Here is a 20,189-nt window from a genome sequence, read left to right on the forward strand (position 1 = left end):
GTGCGGTCACAGCCGGAGCAGCAGAGCGCAGACTTCTGATCATAAGCGGAACCGGTAGTGACGCAGTTCACGCGGCAAACCCGAAAATGTCAACATAAGCTCGTGAGAGTCACTGCAGGTATTTATTATCATAATGTCTCTGTCGGGTTCCAACGAAAATATCAATTATTTTGACCGAGTTCTGATTATAACACTAATTTTAAAACACCAATGCTGCTAAAATATATAAAAGTATATCCAATTTAAATAATGTTTTGTATTTTTACAAACTGTTGAAAGTATTGTCTCGTTAAGAAACTACGAGTTTAAAGATCTAAAAGTGTGTACATTAGTAGGGGACAGACAAGCTGGTTGTAATTGTAATTGAAATGAAGGTGAAAAGATGCGTCCTCTGTGTAGGTTATAAACTGAATGTGATCATAGACGTACAATTTTCTCTAAAAAACCGTATGCACTAGTGACACAGTTTAGTTAGTAGCTATTTTCCAACTGTAGTCATACAGTAAACAAGTCCTAGGGAGTCATGGTTTGGGCTTTCAGATCAATGCGCTATAGATAGATATAGATATAGATCTAGTGAATAGAGTGCCTCCTAGTGGTTGTCCATAATCAAAAGCTAAAGTTTTTCCTGTAAGGGGCTGCTATATCCCCTCGAGATTGAACAAAGGGCAGGTATCAATGAACTATTCTCCAAAAATCTGGATTTGTCATTTTATTTTATTATTTATTTTGTAGGATCTGAATGGGAGGCTCAATAAAATGAGTGGAGACTGGCGAGGCAGGGGGTCCTGGAAGGGAGGGGGACAGAGAGTCTGGAGACGTGGTGGAGGGGACAGTAGGGGTGGCTCTGGAGGCTGGAGAGGTGGGAGAGGAAATGGGGGCTGGAGGCCAGGGGGCAGTTCCTGGAGGGGCTCTACCCCAAGAGGCAGAGCTGAAGGAGGTTAGTCTCTTTTTGTCTTGTCTCACTCTACGGTGTTTTTACAGTTTGTTTCCTTGTTATAAAGAGTAGTGAAATGAGGCACAAAATCAAATAAACACACAAAACAACAACACAAATGTGTGTGTGTATATGTATATATTATATAAACACACACACACACACAATATTTGTGTTCTCTGTTTCTCCTTAATACAAGTTAGAAAGGTTATAAAAAGAGGTGCTGTAGGTCCCCTTGGTTTGTCTTTGTTTTAGATGGAGGATTTGGAACACCAGCTATTCGGCCTCGGATGACACAGACAAGGCTGGACCAGGTTAGCCAATACAAAGGCTGGAAACTTTACTTCTCTGAAGGTATAGTTATTCTGAATTATTATTATTATTATTGTTACTGTGATTTGCTTTCAATTGTAAATTCACCAAAACAGCAAAAGTATAAGATATAATTTCTGCTTGGGTGGCTGAATATGACCCAATGAATATCCATTCAGTTGTTGCAAGTGTATTACAATTTCAATTTCAATTACAGAGGTCTTATACAACAACAATGATCTATCTAATCAGTCAATGCTTTGTTGCTGCTTTTGAGTATGTATGTTATCTTCTTCTATAAAAAAAACTAAACAAACATTGACACCAAAATCATCTAGTTCATATTTATAATTGTATGTGGATTTAAGCCTCAATTTTATTTCCAGGTTACAGTGAGAGTTCTCCATATGTTCAAAAGATTCGGGCATTTGAAAATTACTTCATGAACAGAATTGATCTTTATGACAAGGTGAAGAAATTATGTTGTGTATAATGTTTATGTTGGTCCTAAATGTTCATGCCAGATGTATTTAATTTTTTTCCAAGTTGTGTTAGTTAATGACAAGAATATCACAGTACTTACAAATAAAACATATTGTAAGACAATGAATAAAGTGATTGCAAGCATTTCTTTCCTGCTATGTAATTACAAGAAATAATGCTACACATTAATTCATTGCTACAGTAATTTAATGGATACTATTTTTATAAGACTCAAGATTAATGTTTCTTGCCATTTTAAACTTTGACTTTGAATTTATTTAACAGGATGAAATTGAAAGGAAAGGCAGCATAATGGTGGATTATAAAGATCTTTTACAGGATAAAAATCTCTCGGACGCAATACCTGATTTTGCAGCAGAGTTCAGAGACATGCCAGAAAAGATACTGGACTGTTTGGGAATGGCCATACACCAGGTATGATTTTGTTTCAATATGTAGGTGTTCTGTTGCATAATGAATAAAACAAATAGTGTTTCTAAATTCTGATCTGGATTTTAAATGACAGAGATGCATGCTTGTTAACACATAGTATAATAAATTAGACACCTATGATTGTGAAAAATGGCTACATACTATTCATGTGTCTGCAGAAACAATAAGGATTTCCATTGCTTTGTACACCTACATTTTTTTTTATAGACCTGGGAGTTGATCACCTTTAATAAAGACCTTTTGATTGCCCATTGCAATGCAGGTTTATCATCAGTTATACTTTTAGAGCCACAGAGTTCTGGGAGGGTCTCCATATTTTCTTTTGCTCTCATTCAGTCATCAACACTTGATGTGGTTTTACTAGGATTTGTGAAGATCTAAGGAAACATACAGATCGTCTAGATGGCACTGTTGAGATTTTGTGACTCTTGCAGAAATACTTCGATGTAGGATTGACTGTCTTGTTTGCTCATGGTAATATTAAGTTTGGTTTGGTTATATTATTAAGGTTTTAACAAAAGATCTGGAGACGCATGCAGCAGAACTGCAGCAACAGGCAGGTCTTCCCAGTGGTGCCCCACCTATTGTCAACATGCCGTACATCCATGCCAGGTAAGAAATCTTTATACACATATCATGATGTTCTACAGCTACTTTCAGGATTAGTAAAAATGTTTGGCTTCTTGATGTGCTGTTATAAGAAATAATCTATACAAAACTTTATGTACACATATACAAAACCAGCAATGCCTCAATTGCCTAAAACTATTCAACGTGAAATAAAGGTCAATATCTAGAAGACATATTTTTTACCTTTCCATTTAATTTGATGCATGCATGTATTCATTATAATAGGATAGTAGATCATTAAATAGCTCCACTTGTGAATTACAGTGTTCATATTTATATATTTTTGTAGAGTTTACAACTATGAACCACTGACCCCATTGAAAAACCTCAGGGCAAACTTTTACGGGAAGTACGTAGCCCTTCGAGGAACTGTGGTTAGAGTCAGTAATATCAAACCGCTTTGCACAAAGATGGCTTTCACCTGCAACACGTGTGGAGATACACAGAGCTTTCCCCTCCCTGATGGCAAATTCATGACACCTAACAAGGTAGGTGCAGGCTAATGTGTTTTCTCTCATTTGCCCTTTTGCCTCTGTAGGTCAAATTGTGTTTTTTCCTTCAATCTATAATGGCCTAGACTGTGTTGAATTAAATGTCACAATCCTGTTTCATTCATTTCCTGGCATGGTTGCCCCAAACCAAGCTCTGTGCAGGATTTTGTAAGTAATGTGAGTCCATGGGATGATACCTCTGTTTTATCCTATAAACCTGAGCTTGCAGTTTGTCCTTCAAAATTTTATTTTAGACACAATTAAATGTAAACCCTGTATCACTTGGTATGCTGATTGAAAATAAAAAGGCCTCAACACAACAAGAAGAAACAAATCAGATACATAAGCGCACCGCATTTGTAATGTCAGACACATCTGCAGATGGGAGATGGTGGCCCAGTTTGATTACTGAAAAACCTCATGCTTTATTTGATAACCATCATAGGTTGTTTCTTCAGTGGCCTATAAATTCCTCTTACTCCAATGTTTTAAGCATTTGAAAGATGCTAATCCCTGATGCTTTCTGTTAAATATTTTATTTGGACACTGATAAACATGACAGTGCTTCCAAAACTGACACAAACATGTTTCTGGCATTGACTGCAATATAAATGAGCTCCAGTTCCCTGTGTCTGATGACAAACTGTCCTGGTGTTGTAACATATGATATGATGTTTAAGGTTCCTCTCAAAGCAGTTTGAGTTTGTCATTGCAACTTTGATTTTCTTTGTCAGGTTTGTTTTTAAACAAATATTAAACACTTTTTCCAGCAATGGAAAAGTGACAGTTTTTCTTTTCTACATTCACAGGTCATGGAGAGCTCTTTTTATGCTTTTAACTTCATATTAAAATGCTTTGTTGTTGTTGTTGTTGTTGTTTTCTCAGTGTCTGCAGCCAGAATGCCGTAGTCGATCATTCACACCAAACAGAAGTTCACCTTTAACACTAACTGTGGACTGGCAGACTATTAAGTATGCATTTGTTTTGCAGTTTGACACAATTATATAGCATCGGGTTATATTTTGTAAATACAAATGGACATCAAAGTGTGAAGAACAAAGGTGTTATGTACTTTGAACATAGAATCATTATAATGTGAAAGCACATCAGAACCTATTTAAAGGAATACTTGCCTAACAATCACAATATCTCATGATGTCAGTGTTATGGAAATCACTGTTTTAATAGCACTGCAGATGTCATTATCATGCAGCATAGGTTTCTAGACAAAGTGTGCTATTAAAGCTCGACGCCTAGGTATTGTTCTGTATTCATCATTGAATCGTTTGATTATCAGAGATTCATCAAGGGGAAGGATTTCATAAATTAGTGACTTGCCCCCTCATACTTATTTGCATTATTTATGTCACAATTGCAGAAAGTAAGAGAAACAGGAAATAAGACTAACTTACAAATGAGCAGCTTTAGATATGTATTCTGGAACAATCTCTTTATTTAGCAACCCTATCTGCCTTTGCTCGGGAAACTGTATCTGTTCATATTATTAGTTAGTGTATGTAACATGATGCCTGTTTGGCACACAGACAGACAGATCCAACATAAATGTGTTCTTTAAATGTTTACTATTAGCGATGGATGATCAGTCTGTATATGCACTCCCAATTCCATAATTAAATCAAGCACACAAAACAAAACATGCATGTATTTATATCTGCTTTGACAAGAGAAATAAGCTTTGGTTTAGGCTTAAATAGCCATACATTGACTTTCCACTTAGGGTTCAGGAGCTGATTTTGGATGACCAGAGGGAAGCTGGTCGAATTCCCCGGACCATTGAGTGTGAACTTTCGCAGGACTTGGTGGACAGTAGTGTCCCGGGAGACATGGTGACCATCACAGGGGTTGCTAAGGTGTGCAGTGAAGAGGGTGAGTTATTTTCTCAAGTCTACCTTTTGTTATCTCCCCTACCTTTTAAAGGTGTATTATCTGTCTGTGTGTTTTCAGAAAGACAACAAATGAATAAGTAGCCATGTTGAATTTTAAACTTCCATTTCAGAGAAGCTAATTCTTATACATTTTGTTCAATATCCCAAATCCCCTGACATCCCCTGGCAGGCGCACACCCTGTAATATCCTGTGTGTGGCTGACCCTTCTCCAGCAGTAGCTATTCTGCAGTGGGGAAGTGCCTGCTGTTATAAATTGGTGTAAATATACAGCAATTATAGTCACGTACCCATGATACATTTGTGTAAAAGTCTATTGTCCTCAAAAACATGTAACATATTATTGAAGCTTGTTACCATAGTACACAGATCAAGTGAGAGATTAGTCATGTCTTTGCAAAGACAGGATGTATAGATTCCTCATATTACAGAGCATGTTTGTCATTTTATCTTTTGCTGTATTCTCAGGAAGTGGAAGGAACAAAAAAGATAAATGCATGTTTCTGCTGTACATTGAAGCGAACTCCATCAGCAACTCCAAAGGCCAGAAAGCAAAAGACATTGCAGGGTCTCGGAGCCAGGGGGCATCGCTAGAATTTTCTCTCAAAGACCTCTATGCCATTCAAGAGATTCAAGCCGAAGAACACCTGCTGAAATTAATTGTCAAGTGAGTGTCCTTCACTTTGTTTAGGATTTCTTTATATATACACAAAACGAAACATGCGTTTGTCAGCCCTTATTTTCTATTTGGCCCCAGATGGCCTCATCTGCCAAAGATTTCTGACAAAATTAAAACCTTGACCCACTCGTGAATCGCAAAATATGAAGTTGTACCTTTTTGCTTTATGATTTACTTTGTGATTACATTTGGATTTTGGATGTAGGGTTAAAAATGTAATTCTGTGGCATTATACCTTTTCTGTACTTGGTTAATGTATTCAAAAACAATCTAATAATAATAATAAATGGAACCTAGAATGCAATAACAGATGAAACAAGAAAATAATTAACTTTAAAATATAAACACAATTTTTTTGTAGTTCCTCCGAAACATGTAAACTTTTTATTTTTTATTTTCTAGCTCACTTTGCCCAGCTATCTATGGGCATGTGGTAAGTAAACATTTAAAGATTTTGTTTGGTTTCCCTGTAAATTTAACTATAGACAAATTGGTGTTTTTTCAACTGGAATAGATGTGTGTATATATTGAATTATTTGATATTGATTAGGATAAGATAGGCCTGGCTTTGTGTTTCTGATTTCAGCTGGTGAAAGCAGGGTTAGTCCTGGCTTTGTTTGGGGGCTGTCAGAAGTTTGTGGATGACAAGAACCGCATACCGATAAGAGGAGACCCTCACATTCTTGTGGTGGGAGACCCAGGTCTGGGTAAAAGTCAGATGTTACAGGTACGGGTAAAAAAAAGTTTCAAGTTTAAAATCAGGAGTATTTTTATTGTACAGTAATGTGTAGTGTTATCCTGTTGATCTTTGCTGTTCAGTGCAGTTGTTTTAAGCCTTTTAAAAAAACAGAAAGTAAGTAAGTTTAAGTTTAAGAAAAACGGAAGTAGTTTTCTGTCTGAAGCAGAGAAGTGTTCGGATTTAAAATAGTATACAAATTATTAGAATTTAGCTTTTGCAGTTTATTAATACAGAATTAAATTAAAGAGAGCCCACTCCAAAAGCAAACAACACAAACAGTCAAGTCATATTTTAGGTGATTCTGTTTATGTGAAAGTGTAGGGAATTTGTATACTACAGGTAATTATTTAATAATAATTATATTTTGTTTATATTTCCTAAATCCATTCACTGTTTTACTTTAGGCTGTGTGTAACATTGCTCCACGGGGGGTCTATGTGTGTGGAAATACAACCACCACGTCTGGTCTGACTGTCACTCTCTCCCGGGACGGTGGGTCAGGAGATTATGCATTAGAAGCGGGAGCGCTGGTACTTGGAGATCAAGGTACAGACTGCACAGAGACATACTGTCGGGGCCGGGTACAACATGGCCGATCACAAATTAATAACCCGATACGATACTTGTACTTGCAATGGCTAAGATCAAGCTTCTGATAGCTGAACTGTCTGTAATCACCCCCCCCAAAATGATATTAACCTGTAACTTTTTAGTACATCGTCCCTGTGTTTTGCTTATCATGTAGCTCTTGCTAAATTCAAATATAAAGCTATAATCTATTGTACAGATACTTCAGAGATTCTACCATTGCATTGAAATTGTGTGCAATGCATTCCTATGTATCACTTTTGATGTGTTTTTTAGGCATCTGCTGTATTGATGAGTTTGATAAGATGGGGAACCAGCACCAAGCCCTGCTGGAAGCCATGGAGCAGCAGAGTATCAGCCTCGCCAAGGCTGGGATTGTCTGCACCTTACCAGCAAGAACCTCCATCATTGCAGCTGCAAACCCTGTGGGAGGACACTACAATAAAGCCAAGACTGTCTCGGAGAACTTGAAGTATGCACATGTGGAAGGGACTATATGTCTTGTGACTAATTCTCTAAGAGTGACTTTCATTGGAAGTCTTGTTTCATATCCCATAATCTACCTAGTTTATTTACCCTACTGGCTAAATAGTCCAGATTTCGAGGTAGTGTCACATTAATTAGTGCTGTATGTCTCTGAAGCCCATTGCAGCTGGATTATTCTGTGTTCATTTCACTGATGTGATTGTCCAGCTCTTTAACTGAGACCTGGAAATAATGAGAGCTAATCAGTAATAATGCATATTACCTCCTCAATTAAATCTTTTCTGTCTCTCTCTCTCTCTCTCTCTCTCTATCTCTGTCTTGTGTGCATTCCTAAGGATGGGGAGTGCTTTGCTATCCAGATTTGATTTGGTCTTCATTCTGTTAGACACCCCAAACGAAGATCACGATCACATGCTGTCTGAGCACGTCATGGCCATGCGCTCAGGGAAAAAAGGCTTCTTCACCAGTGCCACTGTCACCAGGAACAGCACGCAGGATCCCAACACTTCCATCTTGGAATTGCACTCTGATAAACCTCTGTCTGAGAGGTTGAAGGTATTTTTTGTGGTGGTGTTAAAAGTACATATGGAGTAAATATGCTAAATACCTATGTGATGTTTGTATTTATGTATAATATTTTAATTAACTTCAGGTTCTACCTGGAGAAAGCTTTGATCCCATTCCTCCGCAGCTGTTGAGGAAGTACGTGGGTTATGCTCGCCACTATGTCCAACCCACAGTGTCTGTAGAAGCAGCTCAGGTGCTGCAGGAATTTTACCTGGAGCTGCGAAAGCAAAACCACGGAGCAGACAGTACCCCTATCACCACTCGCCAACTGGAGTCTCTCATTCGCCTCACTGAGGTAAATTAACTGAGGAGGTTAAACGTTTACATTTTGCTGTTAACTGGGATTTAGACATTGGCATCACATGTAACTTTGTCTTTAAATGCACACTATGGTATTAAGTACACAAAAACCATTGCAAATGACCACTGGACAGCTGAGATTTGGCCAGAATACTGCACTCCAACCTAGAGTGCATGGTTAATTGTATTTCACCTGGAGTTTGTTGACTAGTGGCATAGCTTGACTTCAGCCAGCATGCTGAGTGAAGGCATTTACTCGATGAGCGGCTAATATTATGTGTATATTTTTGTGTTTACATTTTTACTGATGGCCACTTGGTATTTAACAAATTAAAGGCAAGAGCAAGACTGGATCTTCGAGAACAAGCTACAAAAACAGATGCAGAAGATGTTGTAGAGATAATGAAACACAGGTGAGATTTCATTTTGTAGATTTTTTTTTCTGTATTGCATTTAATGTTTCTTCAACCTGAGAGTGCTAGTTAGTTGAAGAAACAAGCAAAACATCGATCTTTAATTTGTAATTATACGACATTATTAACCATGTAACCGTGTTGCCAACAGCTTACTAGATACCTTTTCGGATGAGTTTGGGCGACTAGATTTTGATCGCTCTCAGCTGGGCTCTGGAATGAGCAACAGATCGCAAGCAAAGAAGTTTGTGGCAGCTCTCAACCAAATAGCTGAGCGGACCTACAAGACTATGTTTGAATCCCAGCAGCTCCGACAAATTGCTAAGGAGCTGCAGATACAGGTGGGCTGCATGTGTACAATATGATTTTATCAGTAACGTATTAATTTGTGGGTAATTGAAAATTAAATAGTTTTTCTGTTAAGCTTTAAATAAAAGTATTAAACTGACATTAAACATTTTAACTGTTCATTTCTCTTCCGTTGCATTCTGTGGCAATGCTTTAGCTTAAGTGGAAGGTTTTTTTTTTTTTTTTTTTTTTTTTTCTTGTATAAAATAGTGCTACAAGTGAGTTTTCTTTTATTTGGAAAAACCTACACCACAATCATTAACCCAGCATAATTCTTGTTTTTTTAGGTAGCAGATTTTGAAGGCTTCATCAGCTCCTTGAATGAACAAGGCTACCTTCTGAAAAAGGGACCAAAGGTTTACCAACTTCAGACCATTTGATTTGGCTATGGAGTCCAGTTATTAATACCAATTCTACAATGTAACAAAAATTACTAATCTTGATTTTTACACCTTTGTTCTATAGACATTTAATTAATGAACTGTGTAATTTTTAATTGGTATGACACATTTTTCTGTCCTGTTCTTGTAAGTTCTGATGTTCTCTGTAATGTATTGATAACTTCAATCACTATGTCAATAATACCTTCATTTTCTGTAACATTTTTGTAGAAAAAGAAAAGTTCAGGACATGCCATTTTAACCTCACGTGCTGTATTTGTTATTTCTTTACTGTATAGTGTTTATTATTTGTGTTCCTATTTAAAATATGAATTTCAAGATTACTATATATATATATATATATATATATATATATATATATATATATATATATATATATATATATATATATATAATGTAGTTTTACAGTTGGCTTTTGAAGTAGCACACATGCAGTTTTTGAGACTCAAGAAAACAATAAATACATAAATAAACATTGCATTGTGTTGCTGGTCTTGCTATATTGCATTTTTACTAATCAAACACTAATCAAAGTAAACCAAAGTACAGCTTGTTGCATTAGCAAAAACGTGAATTGCTTAAAATGTTACGTTAGTTTCGTGTATAAATACAAATAATGTACATTTAATGAATTATTGATTGTCATATTAATTTTAGTAAAGAATGGGTTTAATTCATAAATGTTGCAGTATAATACAGGACTGTATTTTATGGATCACGTTAAAGCAAACAACCATCCTGAAAGTTCAGCCGACAGCTGATTTATTATTATTATTATTATTATTATTATTATTATTATTATTATTATTGGATTACTGTCGTCTGAGCTCATGTATGAAAATAGTCCTATAACACCTGAACCATTTGCATTGCAATGGGCGGGACTTCTAGGTACAACGTGCTGCCGAGTAGTGTCGTAAAATCCAAAACGTAATACGGCACAGCCGAGATACACTTTAGATTAGAGAGTGGGATAGGTTGATTTAGAAGAGAAAATGTAAGTTATTTTTCGTCAAGACCTTACAAATATGGTTAATCGGCCCTGTAGATTCCAGAAAACCTGTAAAGCTGTGTATCAGTCCTTTTGAAAGCTAGAGGTCATTTGTTTTTTTGCGATGCTTTGGGCAGTTTACAAAAGTAACTTGATAAGTTCTGTGAAAGGACATGCACCGTGTCTCTTTGCAGCCAGTAACGCTGCTGTCGCTCGGTGGACTGCTGTTCGCTGCTCAGAAACGTGTGGACGGAGCACACTGATAAACACTGCCAAAGCCGAGAGGACGTGGCTCCAGACAGTGAAACCCCCGCTGCCCCTCCATGGACAGCCGCCCTCCAAGAAGAAGCACTTTACCGATATAAGACAGCGTGATGGTCGGCCAACTACTGCAGGATTGTGTGCAAGGTGGAAAGGGCATTCAGCCGCAACAGCGTCCCTTGCCTTCCAGCCCAAACTTGGGGCTATTTCGTGTCAAACTCGGGGGACAATAACTCATAACAGCAGATTAAAGGGGTGTTGGGGGGACAGGACCCACTATTCCCAATGCTCTCTTCCCTCGACAAGGGGACTGCTCGTCCACGAAGGTGCCAAACCAGGACGTCCGGCGTTACTGCGGGGTTGCAGGGGCTACAGCAGCGCCGGTCCGGAGGAGCCGGTGGGACGGGGGCAAAAGGTTTCGTCTGAGGACAAATGTGAAGAGGACCCCCCTCCGCCTGGCACAGGGGACACACCGCGCCCCGAAGGGCTGTCTCATTTTAAAGAGCTGGTAGGCGCACATTGGTGTACAGCTGTGGGAGGCATGCAGACTTTGTGTTGTGTTTGAGTACTGCAGTATTACACAAAGTTCAGATTGAGTTTCATCGAGCTTGTACATGAGGGATCGTGTTTGCAAAATGTTCAGTTTCAGTTTGACCTGAAAATGTGCCAGACCAGTGTTGATTTGCTGCTTTGATTAGTGCACTTGTCGGCGTCATTCATCTGGGCAGTTCAGTCCTTGACTTTTAATAACCCCAGGTAGTCGGACACAGACTTGCAGCAGCAATAAAGTAACCACTCTGTCCAGTGTGCATAGTCTGCATGTGACAGTACTTGTTGCATACAAGTATATCATTGAAAATCAGTGTATCACAAGAATGAAGGAAGGATCAGTATACTTACAGGAATGAACAGGAGTACTGTATAATACTGAGGAGGAAGCAAATAAATGATCTAATATAGCAAGCACATGGGTGACTATTATGAAAAGTCTACCCCAGGGGTCTCCAGTCTTGTCCCAGAGAGACCCAGTCATGTAATTTATAAAGCACATATAACACCATGTTGTTCTGATTTTCATGTAGTATGAAAACCCATGGACGATCCCAAATCTGCTGTGCATTGCGAGGATCGGATTGTCTCCAGTACTGGGATACCTGATTGTAGAGGAAGATTTCCATTTATCTCTTGGCCTCTTTGTTTTAGCTGGAGTGACAGACTTGGTAAGTTTTCTAGAGATAAGAAAAGCAAACAGAACATTATATATATTCAGAAAATGTCATTCAAAACTCTACATTGTTATAAAGTTATTATTCATTCTTGCAGCATTATAGCATTATTTGGTAATGGAGTTTATTGTTATTATTAATCATTACATGTTGCTGGGAGCATTGGTTTATAAGATTTGTGAAGTTTATTAATAAATATTATTTAACTGTATTCACTTTCTATAATAATCAAATTTTAGGTTTTATTTATCAAGAAACTAAAATGTATTTAAATGTATTAAATATTAAAATCTGTCTTAAACCTACTGTAGATTTTCAGAGCTAAATGGTTCAGTGGTGTAAAGTTTGGAACTCTAATGATATCAATATGATATTTAATGTTTACTTACTCAACATCACCAAACAACAGCAATTCACTTAGCTTTAAATGATTTATAATGAAACTTGCCCTTTTTTTTAAGTACAGAAAGCCTCATAGAGAGTGTCTACTACCTCTGAAATGCCAGGTGTACTTTTCAATGTTCAACTATATTTCAGATTGCTCTTCACAATGTAATGATTTGGAAAACAATTGAATAAAATGTAGTAATTTGGCGATCCTGATAAGCAAGCTAATTTATGACATTTTATATTGATAAGTTAGGTTATATGAAGCCTTTAATTAAAGTGAAATGTTAGCTTTAGATAACATTTCATCTTGGGGTGCTGTTTTTCCCTACAGTTGGATGGCTACATCGCACGTAACTGGGCCAATCAGAAGTCTGCTTTAGGAAGTGCTCTGGACCCATTAGCTGATAAAATCCTCATCAGTGTCCTGTATATCAGCTTGACCTACGCACATCTCATCCCAAGTAAGAGGCTGCAGCTTAATGCAGGGTCATTTTGCGAGTCTCTTATTTAATTGAAGAATTCCACTAATGTTATCTATACATCATTGCTTAAAATCAGATAATTAAAGATTTAAAAAAAAAATTGAAAAAGCTGTTTCACAAATTCTACGAATATATTAAAGCAGTGAAGTGTTTTACAAAGAAGATAGTACAAGTCTTGGTTAAGTGGCACTCATAGATGGGTTTAATAATACAGAAGGAAACACAGTGGTGTGACTGCGGTCAAATATAGAATTGAGAAGCACTATTAACATTGATAGTATTAATACTTTCTTCTGTGTTTTTTTTTCAGTCCCACTTACTGCGCTGGTCATTTCAAGAGATGTTGCTTTAATTGCAGCTGTTTTTTATGTTCGCTACAAAACTGTTCCACCACCAGTAAGTTCATAAAACTGAATGTGTACAATAGCACCGATGATGATTAGATTTTTTTTTTAAAGACCATGCACCTCCATTTGATAGTTATTTGTGTCCACAGTGTTTTGTTTAGAGTGGTACTAAAGGTTTCAGGTGTTGAAGGATAACAAAAGGGCAGGGCTGTGATTCTCATTCATTCATTCATTGGCATACACCTTAGCGTCTTAGTTTACACAGCACTACAAAAGTGCAGAAATACAAATGAATACAAAATTCAATTTTAGCATTATAAAAGTGTAATAGTATAATCAATACAAAGTTCAATTTTAGAATTACAAAAGTACAACTAATACAAATACAAATACACAGTAAGCAACAGGAGATCTAACAATGCATAACTAAGCAGGAGCATATGAAGGAAAAGTTAAATAAAGTGAAAACTACAAGAGTTTAATAAGCTGCTATATTACAGGTACAGTCTGTACAGATGTCTTAAGTATCTGCCGGAAGGGATGTCAGTAACTGTATTCCAGCTAGTATTCACCGTCACGTTTCCGTTTGAGTTGTTTTCCATTTTTAGATTCGTATGCATAGTTTCACATTTTAATCTCTGGTCAGAACAGACCATAAATATTGGAGATCTTGATCTATTACTGACGCATAATATTGCAAAACAGGACTAGAGTCACATTACATTGGAGACTGACACCATCTGCAATATTATTTGGTTAAATGTTTTTTGTTTCTTTTCTTCTGCAGAGAACCCTCAGCAGGTTTTTCAACCCATGCTATGCTACAGCTCAGTTGAAGCCAACATTTATTAGCAAGGTAAGTAAAGGATAAATGAAGTCAGAGACTGATTGAGTTACATTTTTTGTTCCTAATATTCCACTTTTATATAACTCAGTCAAATATGAGCGTCGATTTTTTTTATTTTATTTAATTGTCAGTATGAATTGTACTTTACCTGCTCCTTTACACAACGTGAGGCCAGAGAGAGCCTGTAATTCATTTATATTAGTTTAATAAACGTTTGAGCCTCAAGATGTCATATGTGTGTTTGCTTTTTGCTGTTCAGGTAAATACAGCAGTGCAATTGGTCCTGGTGGCAGCTTCTTTGGCAGCACCTGTCTTTCAGTATGTAGACAGCATACTTCTTCAGTCACTGTGGTAAGTGTTTGATCCATTTCTAGTTCTACAAGCTGCAGGTCCTTGTATACATTGTGCTGATGCGGCAGAAGGCAGTAGACCTGAAATATATTCACATGCAATGGCTTAATGTCTTAATTTCCATACCTGCTCACTGTATTTATTTTATGCAAGTTATTTTTAACTTGTGTGGGTGCTCTGTGAACATCCAAAATATAAAAAAGACTTCTGATTGATGTAGTAAGAGATTGTCCAGCTGACAGAGTTTACAGGCTGCAGTTCCCTCACAGCAATAAAGACAGTGTGAGGGAATCTGAAGGACCCCCAGCTGAAGCATGTATTTTTAAGGCGAGTTTTGAGGTATAGTTAAGTTAAAAGATGTCATCCATTGCTGTGATTGTGCAGTGTTAATGGCCATGTTTAACACCGTTTACTGTTGCAAGGTTCCTAGGTTTTTGTGAAATTATAAATTCTCAGATAAAGCCTGTGTTTTTCTGTGACTGTGATATTGAAATTAAGTATTCCTAACCAGAATATACACAAACACGATATATTGAGTTTAATACTTTTACTCAAACATTAACCATTTTAATCAAGCTTGAAGCCCATAGAATACAATCAGACCCTGGTTATCAGTTATTTTGCTGCTGTTTTATATGTATGTATTTATTTATTTATTTATTTATTTATTTATTTATTTTAACTTCTGCCTGCCATTTGTTTATATCTTCTAGGTACATTACAGGACTGACAACAACAGCATCAGCATACAGTTATTACCACTATGGTAAAAAGACTGTCCAAGTTTTAAACAACACAAAATGATGGTATTGTACAACAACAGTATGTGAACACTATATAAGAATGTGTGATTGAAAAATGTTTTTATTAAAACCAAGCTGTTAATATAAAAACCTAGACGTTTCAATTTTATAAATTCCAAGGATTCACAATTAAGGTATGCATTTGCTATATCTGTTGCAAACAGGTGATTTATTTGTTGAAGTAAGACAGTGTCTTTTTGTGCAATTCAGTCTCTTGGTTGTGGGATCCTCATTAAAACTTGTCAAATGCACAAACAGTTCTGAAGGGTTTATATCACAGTTAAATAGAAATGAACTTCTGAAGTCAATAAAAGATAATCATTAGATTTGTTTTCCTTCAATCTTTGAACTTGTCAATAACATGCAGAGGTACATATATTCTTGTATACCATAGTTTAAAATTGTTGCCACATAGAAATATTGGAGAAATTAATCTATACAAAATTGAATAAGTCAGTATTCTATACTGCTTTCATAAAAATACATTTACAAAAAAAAAAAAATGCAACAAAGGCAATATTTAGTCGACATTGGCAGTATGTGATTGCCTGTTTTTTTCAGTCAGTCTGAACTATCTGCCAGAGCATATTTTGCAGCTATCTCTTTTTCAATGGCTTTCCTGTGATGCAGTGACTGTTCAGCAGGGGGTGTTTATAAGTTGGTAATCGTGGTTGAGTCTGACAGTGTTAATGGACATTATCACTTTGAAATAATGTTTTTCCCTTAAGTAGCCATTCCTGAGGCTAGTGTATGACATGCAGAATGAAATTAATATGTTCCTTTATAAATGTATTCCTTATTTATTTCTACTGTATGGGTAATAACAGATGCACAATCATATTTGACCTCTGGGAGCCATGGTGGCTGGCTTTCTGTTTATTTCTCTACTCTATTTAATAGTACCAGCTGGTAATTGCCCAGCCTGTCAGCGTATCAAGGGAACTTGAATGATCCATTATTTGAAGGAAAAATAAAAGTAAAATGACGGTTATATATTGTATTACATTTAAGTATTATGTAAAAGCACTTATTTCTGGGTAACATGGAGCAGTCAACATATACATTCGTGTTGTATCTTGTAAGCGTTTGCAGGCGTTTCCTGCTTTTCTACAGGATCGCAGAATCCTGGATTTGGGATGGACATTAAGTTGATAAGGTGTGGAGTTCCCAGTGAGGGATGCCTACACTGCTTGTATAGACAGATGGACAGCACACACACAATGAGCAGAAGCAATGCAGAAGCCGCAGCTAAGGCATAAATATAAACCATATTGTTCGAGTGGGTTGTGAATTTTGTGCAGCTATCCTGAGAGGCTCCCACTGTGTTCTTTGCTTTGACACAAATGCTGTATGTCTTGCCTGCCAAAAGTTTGTCTATAGTGTATATTCGAAAGCTGGGGTCAATGTTATCAATTTCCTGCTTTTCTCCCTCCTGCTCAATCTTCAGCTGGTACTGGCTCACGACAGAGGTGGGGGAACACCAGCTAACCTGCGCTGACGTTTGTGTAATCTCGGACACCCCTGCTATTTTCGGAGGGTCGGGTTGGGCGGTATCTGCTGATAAACCTGGGCATAAGCAGTTATGAATTCGTGCCAGCTCTGCGCAGGGCATTTGGAGGTGTCTGCATCGATCGTAATCGCATAGAGTGTGGTCAGCGTCTTTGCCATGTGTGTCGTAATAATCATCATAATCCATTGTGAAAGGCATTATTTTAACTGTGTTTTTTCTTAACGTTTTCTCAGTAGGCTTGTTTTGCAGCTGGCCTTTATGTGTGCTTCCTGTTGTTGATTCAGTGGCACTGGTCACTGGTGCTAATGTGGCAACTGTCCTCTCTGTCATCCCTGTTGACTCATGGGTATTCATCCCCGAGGTCGATGAAGTGCTTGTCCCACCTGCCCTCAATGGTGTGGTTTCTGAGTCCAAGTGAGTTGTAATGACAACTGTTGTAACAGCTGATGTTTGATGCTCAGTTGGCATCAAAGAACTTGGTGATGTTTGGTACCTATTGACACAATATGGTGCAATCCATTAGGGAGTAAAATATACACAGACGTTTAAGGAGACTGGAAAAATAAGTGATACAAATGCAATGTGTGCATATGTTGTGTACAAACAGATATGATTTCAATGTAGGATATGATCACAATTTTAGTTTCATAAAGGAATTATGTATTGATATAAGAATTCTTACCAATGGGTTGCAGTAGTTGGAATCGGAGAGCAGAGCATGATTATAGCTTTGCTGTCATTATCCGTTTTAGGCCCAATAAAATGTCTTTCATTAAGTAAGTTGATTAAATCACAGCTGAAAAATAAGAGTACATACATTTAATAATTGACTGTATCATGCATGTTTAAATACTATATTTTAAATACTTTATTTTTTTAATTATGTAAAATAACTACTTTTTAGTTGTTTTTCTTTCCTCTCCTCTCTTGCCCCACATTGGTAGAAAGAGCTTCCCGTGAGCAATGATTTTCCAATCTTCTCTCATACTTTATTTTATTAACGGTAATGTGTAGATTACTTTTTATAGTGATATTGTTTCCCTTGTAATATTGCACTTTTATACATAGAACCGTTTCGTGCCAATTAATAGTAATAATATGGTGCTGGTATGTGAGACTGCTAAGAAATAAATTATGATAATAATGTGGTGGCCACTGAGAAACTTTATCCACCTCAACAATGTAAGGTCTGACTGCATTGCATGATTCATTGCCGGATTATTATTATTGTTATTTATTATTAAACCATGATTTTCAGTCTTTTTTTAATAACATATCTTACCTGATAAAATCTTCATCTCGTGCCTCTGATATGTCATCTGATATGTCATCTTTCTCATTGCATTTGCAAACACTGTCTTCAGGATTATCCGTAGTATTCAAATGTCCAACAGTAAGCTCCCCAGGAGAAAAACATAGGCACCGTAATTCATCTGCAAATTAAGAGATTTTTCATATTCTGTTGTTAAAGCTGTATAGAACACCACTCTTTACAGCTACTTTATACTGAAGACCCATACGCACCTTCTCCTGAAGTGGTGAGTATATGCCAGTAAGGGGGGGCGGAAAAATTTAAATTGACATGGTTTCCTGTTAAATAAAGGAATCTGAGAGCTGGAAAAGCCTGTAAGTAGCTCACATTGAACACTGTCATCTGATTATTTGAAACAGATAAGTGTTCAAGCCTTGGCCACTGGGGAGTCTCTGGAAATTCCTGTAGAGTATTATTGATAAGACTCAATATTTTCAGGTTCACAGGTGTTTGTAGAGAAACCCTTCTGATGTAATTATCATCGAGTATCAACACTTGTAAATTTGTAAGGCCCTGCAAGCTGTGGTCTGTTAAGGTGGAAATATTATTTTTGCTCAGATCTAGTCTTCTTAATGTAGGAGGCAAACAGGAGGGGATCTCCTCAAGGCTGTTGCTGGACAAGAGCAGACTTTCAATTTTAAAATTGCTGAGTACTCCACAGGAAAAGTGTCTGGATGTTAGATTTCTATCAGAAAGGTCTAAGGTTAGTGACATTTGTTTTCCACAGGTAATGGCATCGGCTGTTCTTTGGCATCCAGCCTCCCAGACCACAGAGATGATCAAAACAGATCTTAGAATCAGGTGCATTTTCACTGCTGTTTATTTGGCCTGTAATAAGAGAGAACATATATTTAACTGAATTTAATTTTTCTGCATTTTAATTTTGAGATATTCTATCAAACCTATGTACAGATGAATAATACCCATGAAGCCACGTGATCTATATTGTACACTAACAAATTCCTTGATTCGCTACCCCATTCATAGGTCACAATTCCAGTACTTCCTAATGCAGATCTGCCATATTGTGTTTTAAAGTTTTATTACTGATTAAAAACACTATTGCAATATTTTGCTTCAATATTTTATTTTGTTAAAAGGTAATGCATTTATTTTTTAAGTCTTTGTTAATTAGTTAATACTGTACAGTAATGTTGCTTGAAAATATTGTAGGTTTTTTCAATGCAATATTGCAAACTCATTGTTTCTCAGAGCAAGCATTAGAAAACAAGCATTACACTGTTAAACTCTCACAGCTTGTCTAAACTTGTGATGAAATGCTTATTGAACAATTTATTTAGTTGTAAATACCCCTTTATAGAGTCCCTGCAATAACTCTTTAACATTCCTTTCACTATTAAGTTACACACCCATCTTCAGAAAACTTTAGTGTAAAACCTTTGGTATAAACAACTGTATTTTTTACCCTGTGATGTATCTATAGTAGACCTACGAACTGTCTCATGAAATATACTCACCGGAATTGGAGTGTGTCTGTCTTCAGTCAGGGGGATTGGTGCGCAGATGTTTCTTATACTGAGTGTCTGACACCACTAGTCTGCAGCTTGTTTTTCTACCACCTGGTGAAGCTGAGAACATTGTGAGGGAGGGCAGTGCTGCCTCTTGGGTAATTCTATTTGGTGGGGGCAGCTGAAGGGAGTGAAAGGTATGTTTGACCAATAAAATGTTAGGTTTTCCCTTTGATATTCAGGTACTTCTTAGAAATCAAACTCAATAATAAATAAAATGCTCTCTCAGTGTAAAGTGTTTTAAAACACCACTCCAGATGTTTTATTAAGTTGTTACTTTTGTGGGGGATTGGTTTCTCTTACCAAAAAAAAAAAAAAGAAAACTGATAAACCATTGGGTGATATCCATTTGGTGATAAGTAAACATTCCTCCAACAAACACTAAACAGTCTTCCAAAAGGGGTGCTG

The 20,189-nt window shown here is 36.9% G+C and overlaps 3 protein-coding genes across 3 annotated transcripts; 2 read left to right on the forward strand and 1 right to left on the reverse strand.

The window, feature by feature from the left end:
- Positions 1 to 53: 53 nt before the first annotated feature.
- mcm8 (minichromosome maintenance 8 homologous recombination repair factor) lies at positions 54 to 10,067 on the forward strand. The gene is made up of 19 exons (XM_066705753.1): positions 54 to 118; positions 736 to 940; positions 1,193 to 1,291; positions 1,636 to 1,718; positions 2,018 to 2,167; positions 2,694 to 2,797; positions 3,105 to 3,303; positions 4,192 to 4,277; positions 5,045 to 5,193; positions 5,680 to 5,878; positions 6,293 to 6,323; positions 6,477 to 6,617; positions 7,034 to 7,175; positions 7,494 to 7,689; positions 8,039 to 8,258; positions 8,356 to 8,565; positions 8,907 to 8,983; positions 9,135 to 9,324; positions 9,619 to 10,067. The coding sequence occupies exons 2-19, from the start codon at positions 760 to 762 to the stop codon at positions 9,709 to 9,711; spliced, it is 2,550 nt and encodes an 849-aa protein (XP_066561850.1). The 5' UTR covers positions 54 to 118; positions 736 to 759; the 3' UTR covers positions 9,712 to 10,067.
- A 595-nt stretch (positions 10,068 to 10,662) lies between these two features.
- Positions 10,663 to 15,754, forward strand: crls1 (cardiolipin synthase 1). Its single transcript, XM_066705756.1, has 7 exons — positions 10,663 to 11,492; positions 12,067 to 12,204; positions 12,932 to 13,061; positions 13,393 to 13,478; positions 14,217 to 14,285; positions 14,536 to 14,627; positions 15,341 to 15,754. Exons 1-7 carry the CDS (start codon positions 10,848 to 10,850, stop codon positions 15,429 to 15,431), a joined length of 1,251 nt encoding a protein of 416 aa, XP_066561853.1. The 5' UTR covers positions 10,663 to 10,847; the 3' UTR covers positions 15,432 to 15,754.
- Positions 15,581 to 19,841, reverse strand: LOC136750693 (leucine-rich repeat neuronal protein 4). The gene is made up of 5 exons (XM_066705754.1): positions 19,731 to 19,841; positions 18,465 to 19,080; positions 18,223 to 18,373; positions 17,623 to 17,736; positions 15,581 to 17,433 (listed from the first exon to the last, which is right to left on the reverse strand). Exons 2-5 carry the CDS (start codon positions 19,057 to 19,059, stop codon positions 16,482 to 16,484), a joined length of 1,812 nt encoding a protein of 603 aa, XP_066561851.1. The 5' UTR covers positions 19,060 to 19,080; positions 19,731 to 19,841; the 3' UTR covers positions 15,581 to 16,481.
- Positions 19,842 to 20,189: the final 348 nt, after the last annotated feature.

The sequence above is a fragment of the Amia ocellicauda genome, chromosome 1 (genome assembly GCF_036373705.1).
Source record: "Amia ocellicauda isolate fAmiCal2 chromosome 1, fAmiCal2.hap1, whole genome shotgun sequence".
NCBI classification, from domain to species: Eukaryota; Metazoa; Chordata; class Actinopteri; order Amiiformes; family Amiidae; genus Amia; species Amia ocellicauda.

Coding starts and splice junctions, on each gene's coding strand:
- mcm8 (XM_066705753.1), top strand. CDS start 760: ATGAGTGGAGACTGGCGAGGCAGGGGGTCCTGGAAGGGAGGGGGACAG. Junction 5,879..6,292: donor CTGCTGAAATTAATTGTCAA/GTGAGTGTCCTT, acceptor TTTATTTTCTAG/CTCACTTTGCCCAGCTATCT. Junction 8,566..8,906: donor CTCTCATTCGCCTCACTGAG/GTAAATTAACTG, acceptor AACAAATTAAAG/GCAAGAGCAAGACTGGATCT.
- crls1 (XM_066705756.1), top strand. CDS start 10,848: ATGCTTTGGGCAGTTTACAAAAGTAACTTGATAAGTTCTGTGAAAGGA. Junction 13,062..13,392: donor CTACGCACATCTCATCCCAA/GTAAGAGGCTGC, acceptor TTTTTTTTTCAG/TCCCACTTACTGCGCTGGTC. Junction 13,479..14,216: donor ACAAAACTGTTCCACCACCA/GTAAGTTCATAA, acceptor TTTCTTCTGCAG/AGAACCCTCAGCAGGTTTTT.
- LOC136750693 (XM_066705754.1), bottom strand. CDS start 19,059: ATGCACCTGATTCTAAGATCTGTTTTGATCATCTCTGTGGTCTGGGAG. Junction 18,374..18,464: donor ACTCACCACTTCAGGAGAAG/GTGCGTATGGGT, acceptor CTTAATTTGCAG/ATGAATTACGGTGCCTATGT. Junction 17,737..18,222: donor CGAGATGAAGATTTTATCAG/GTAAGATATGTT, acceptor CTTATTTTTCAG/CTGTGATTTAATCAACTTAC.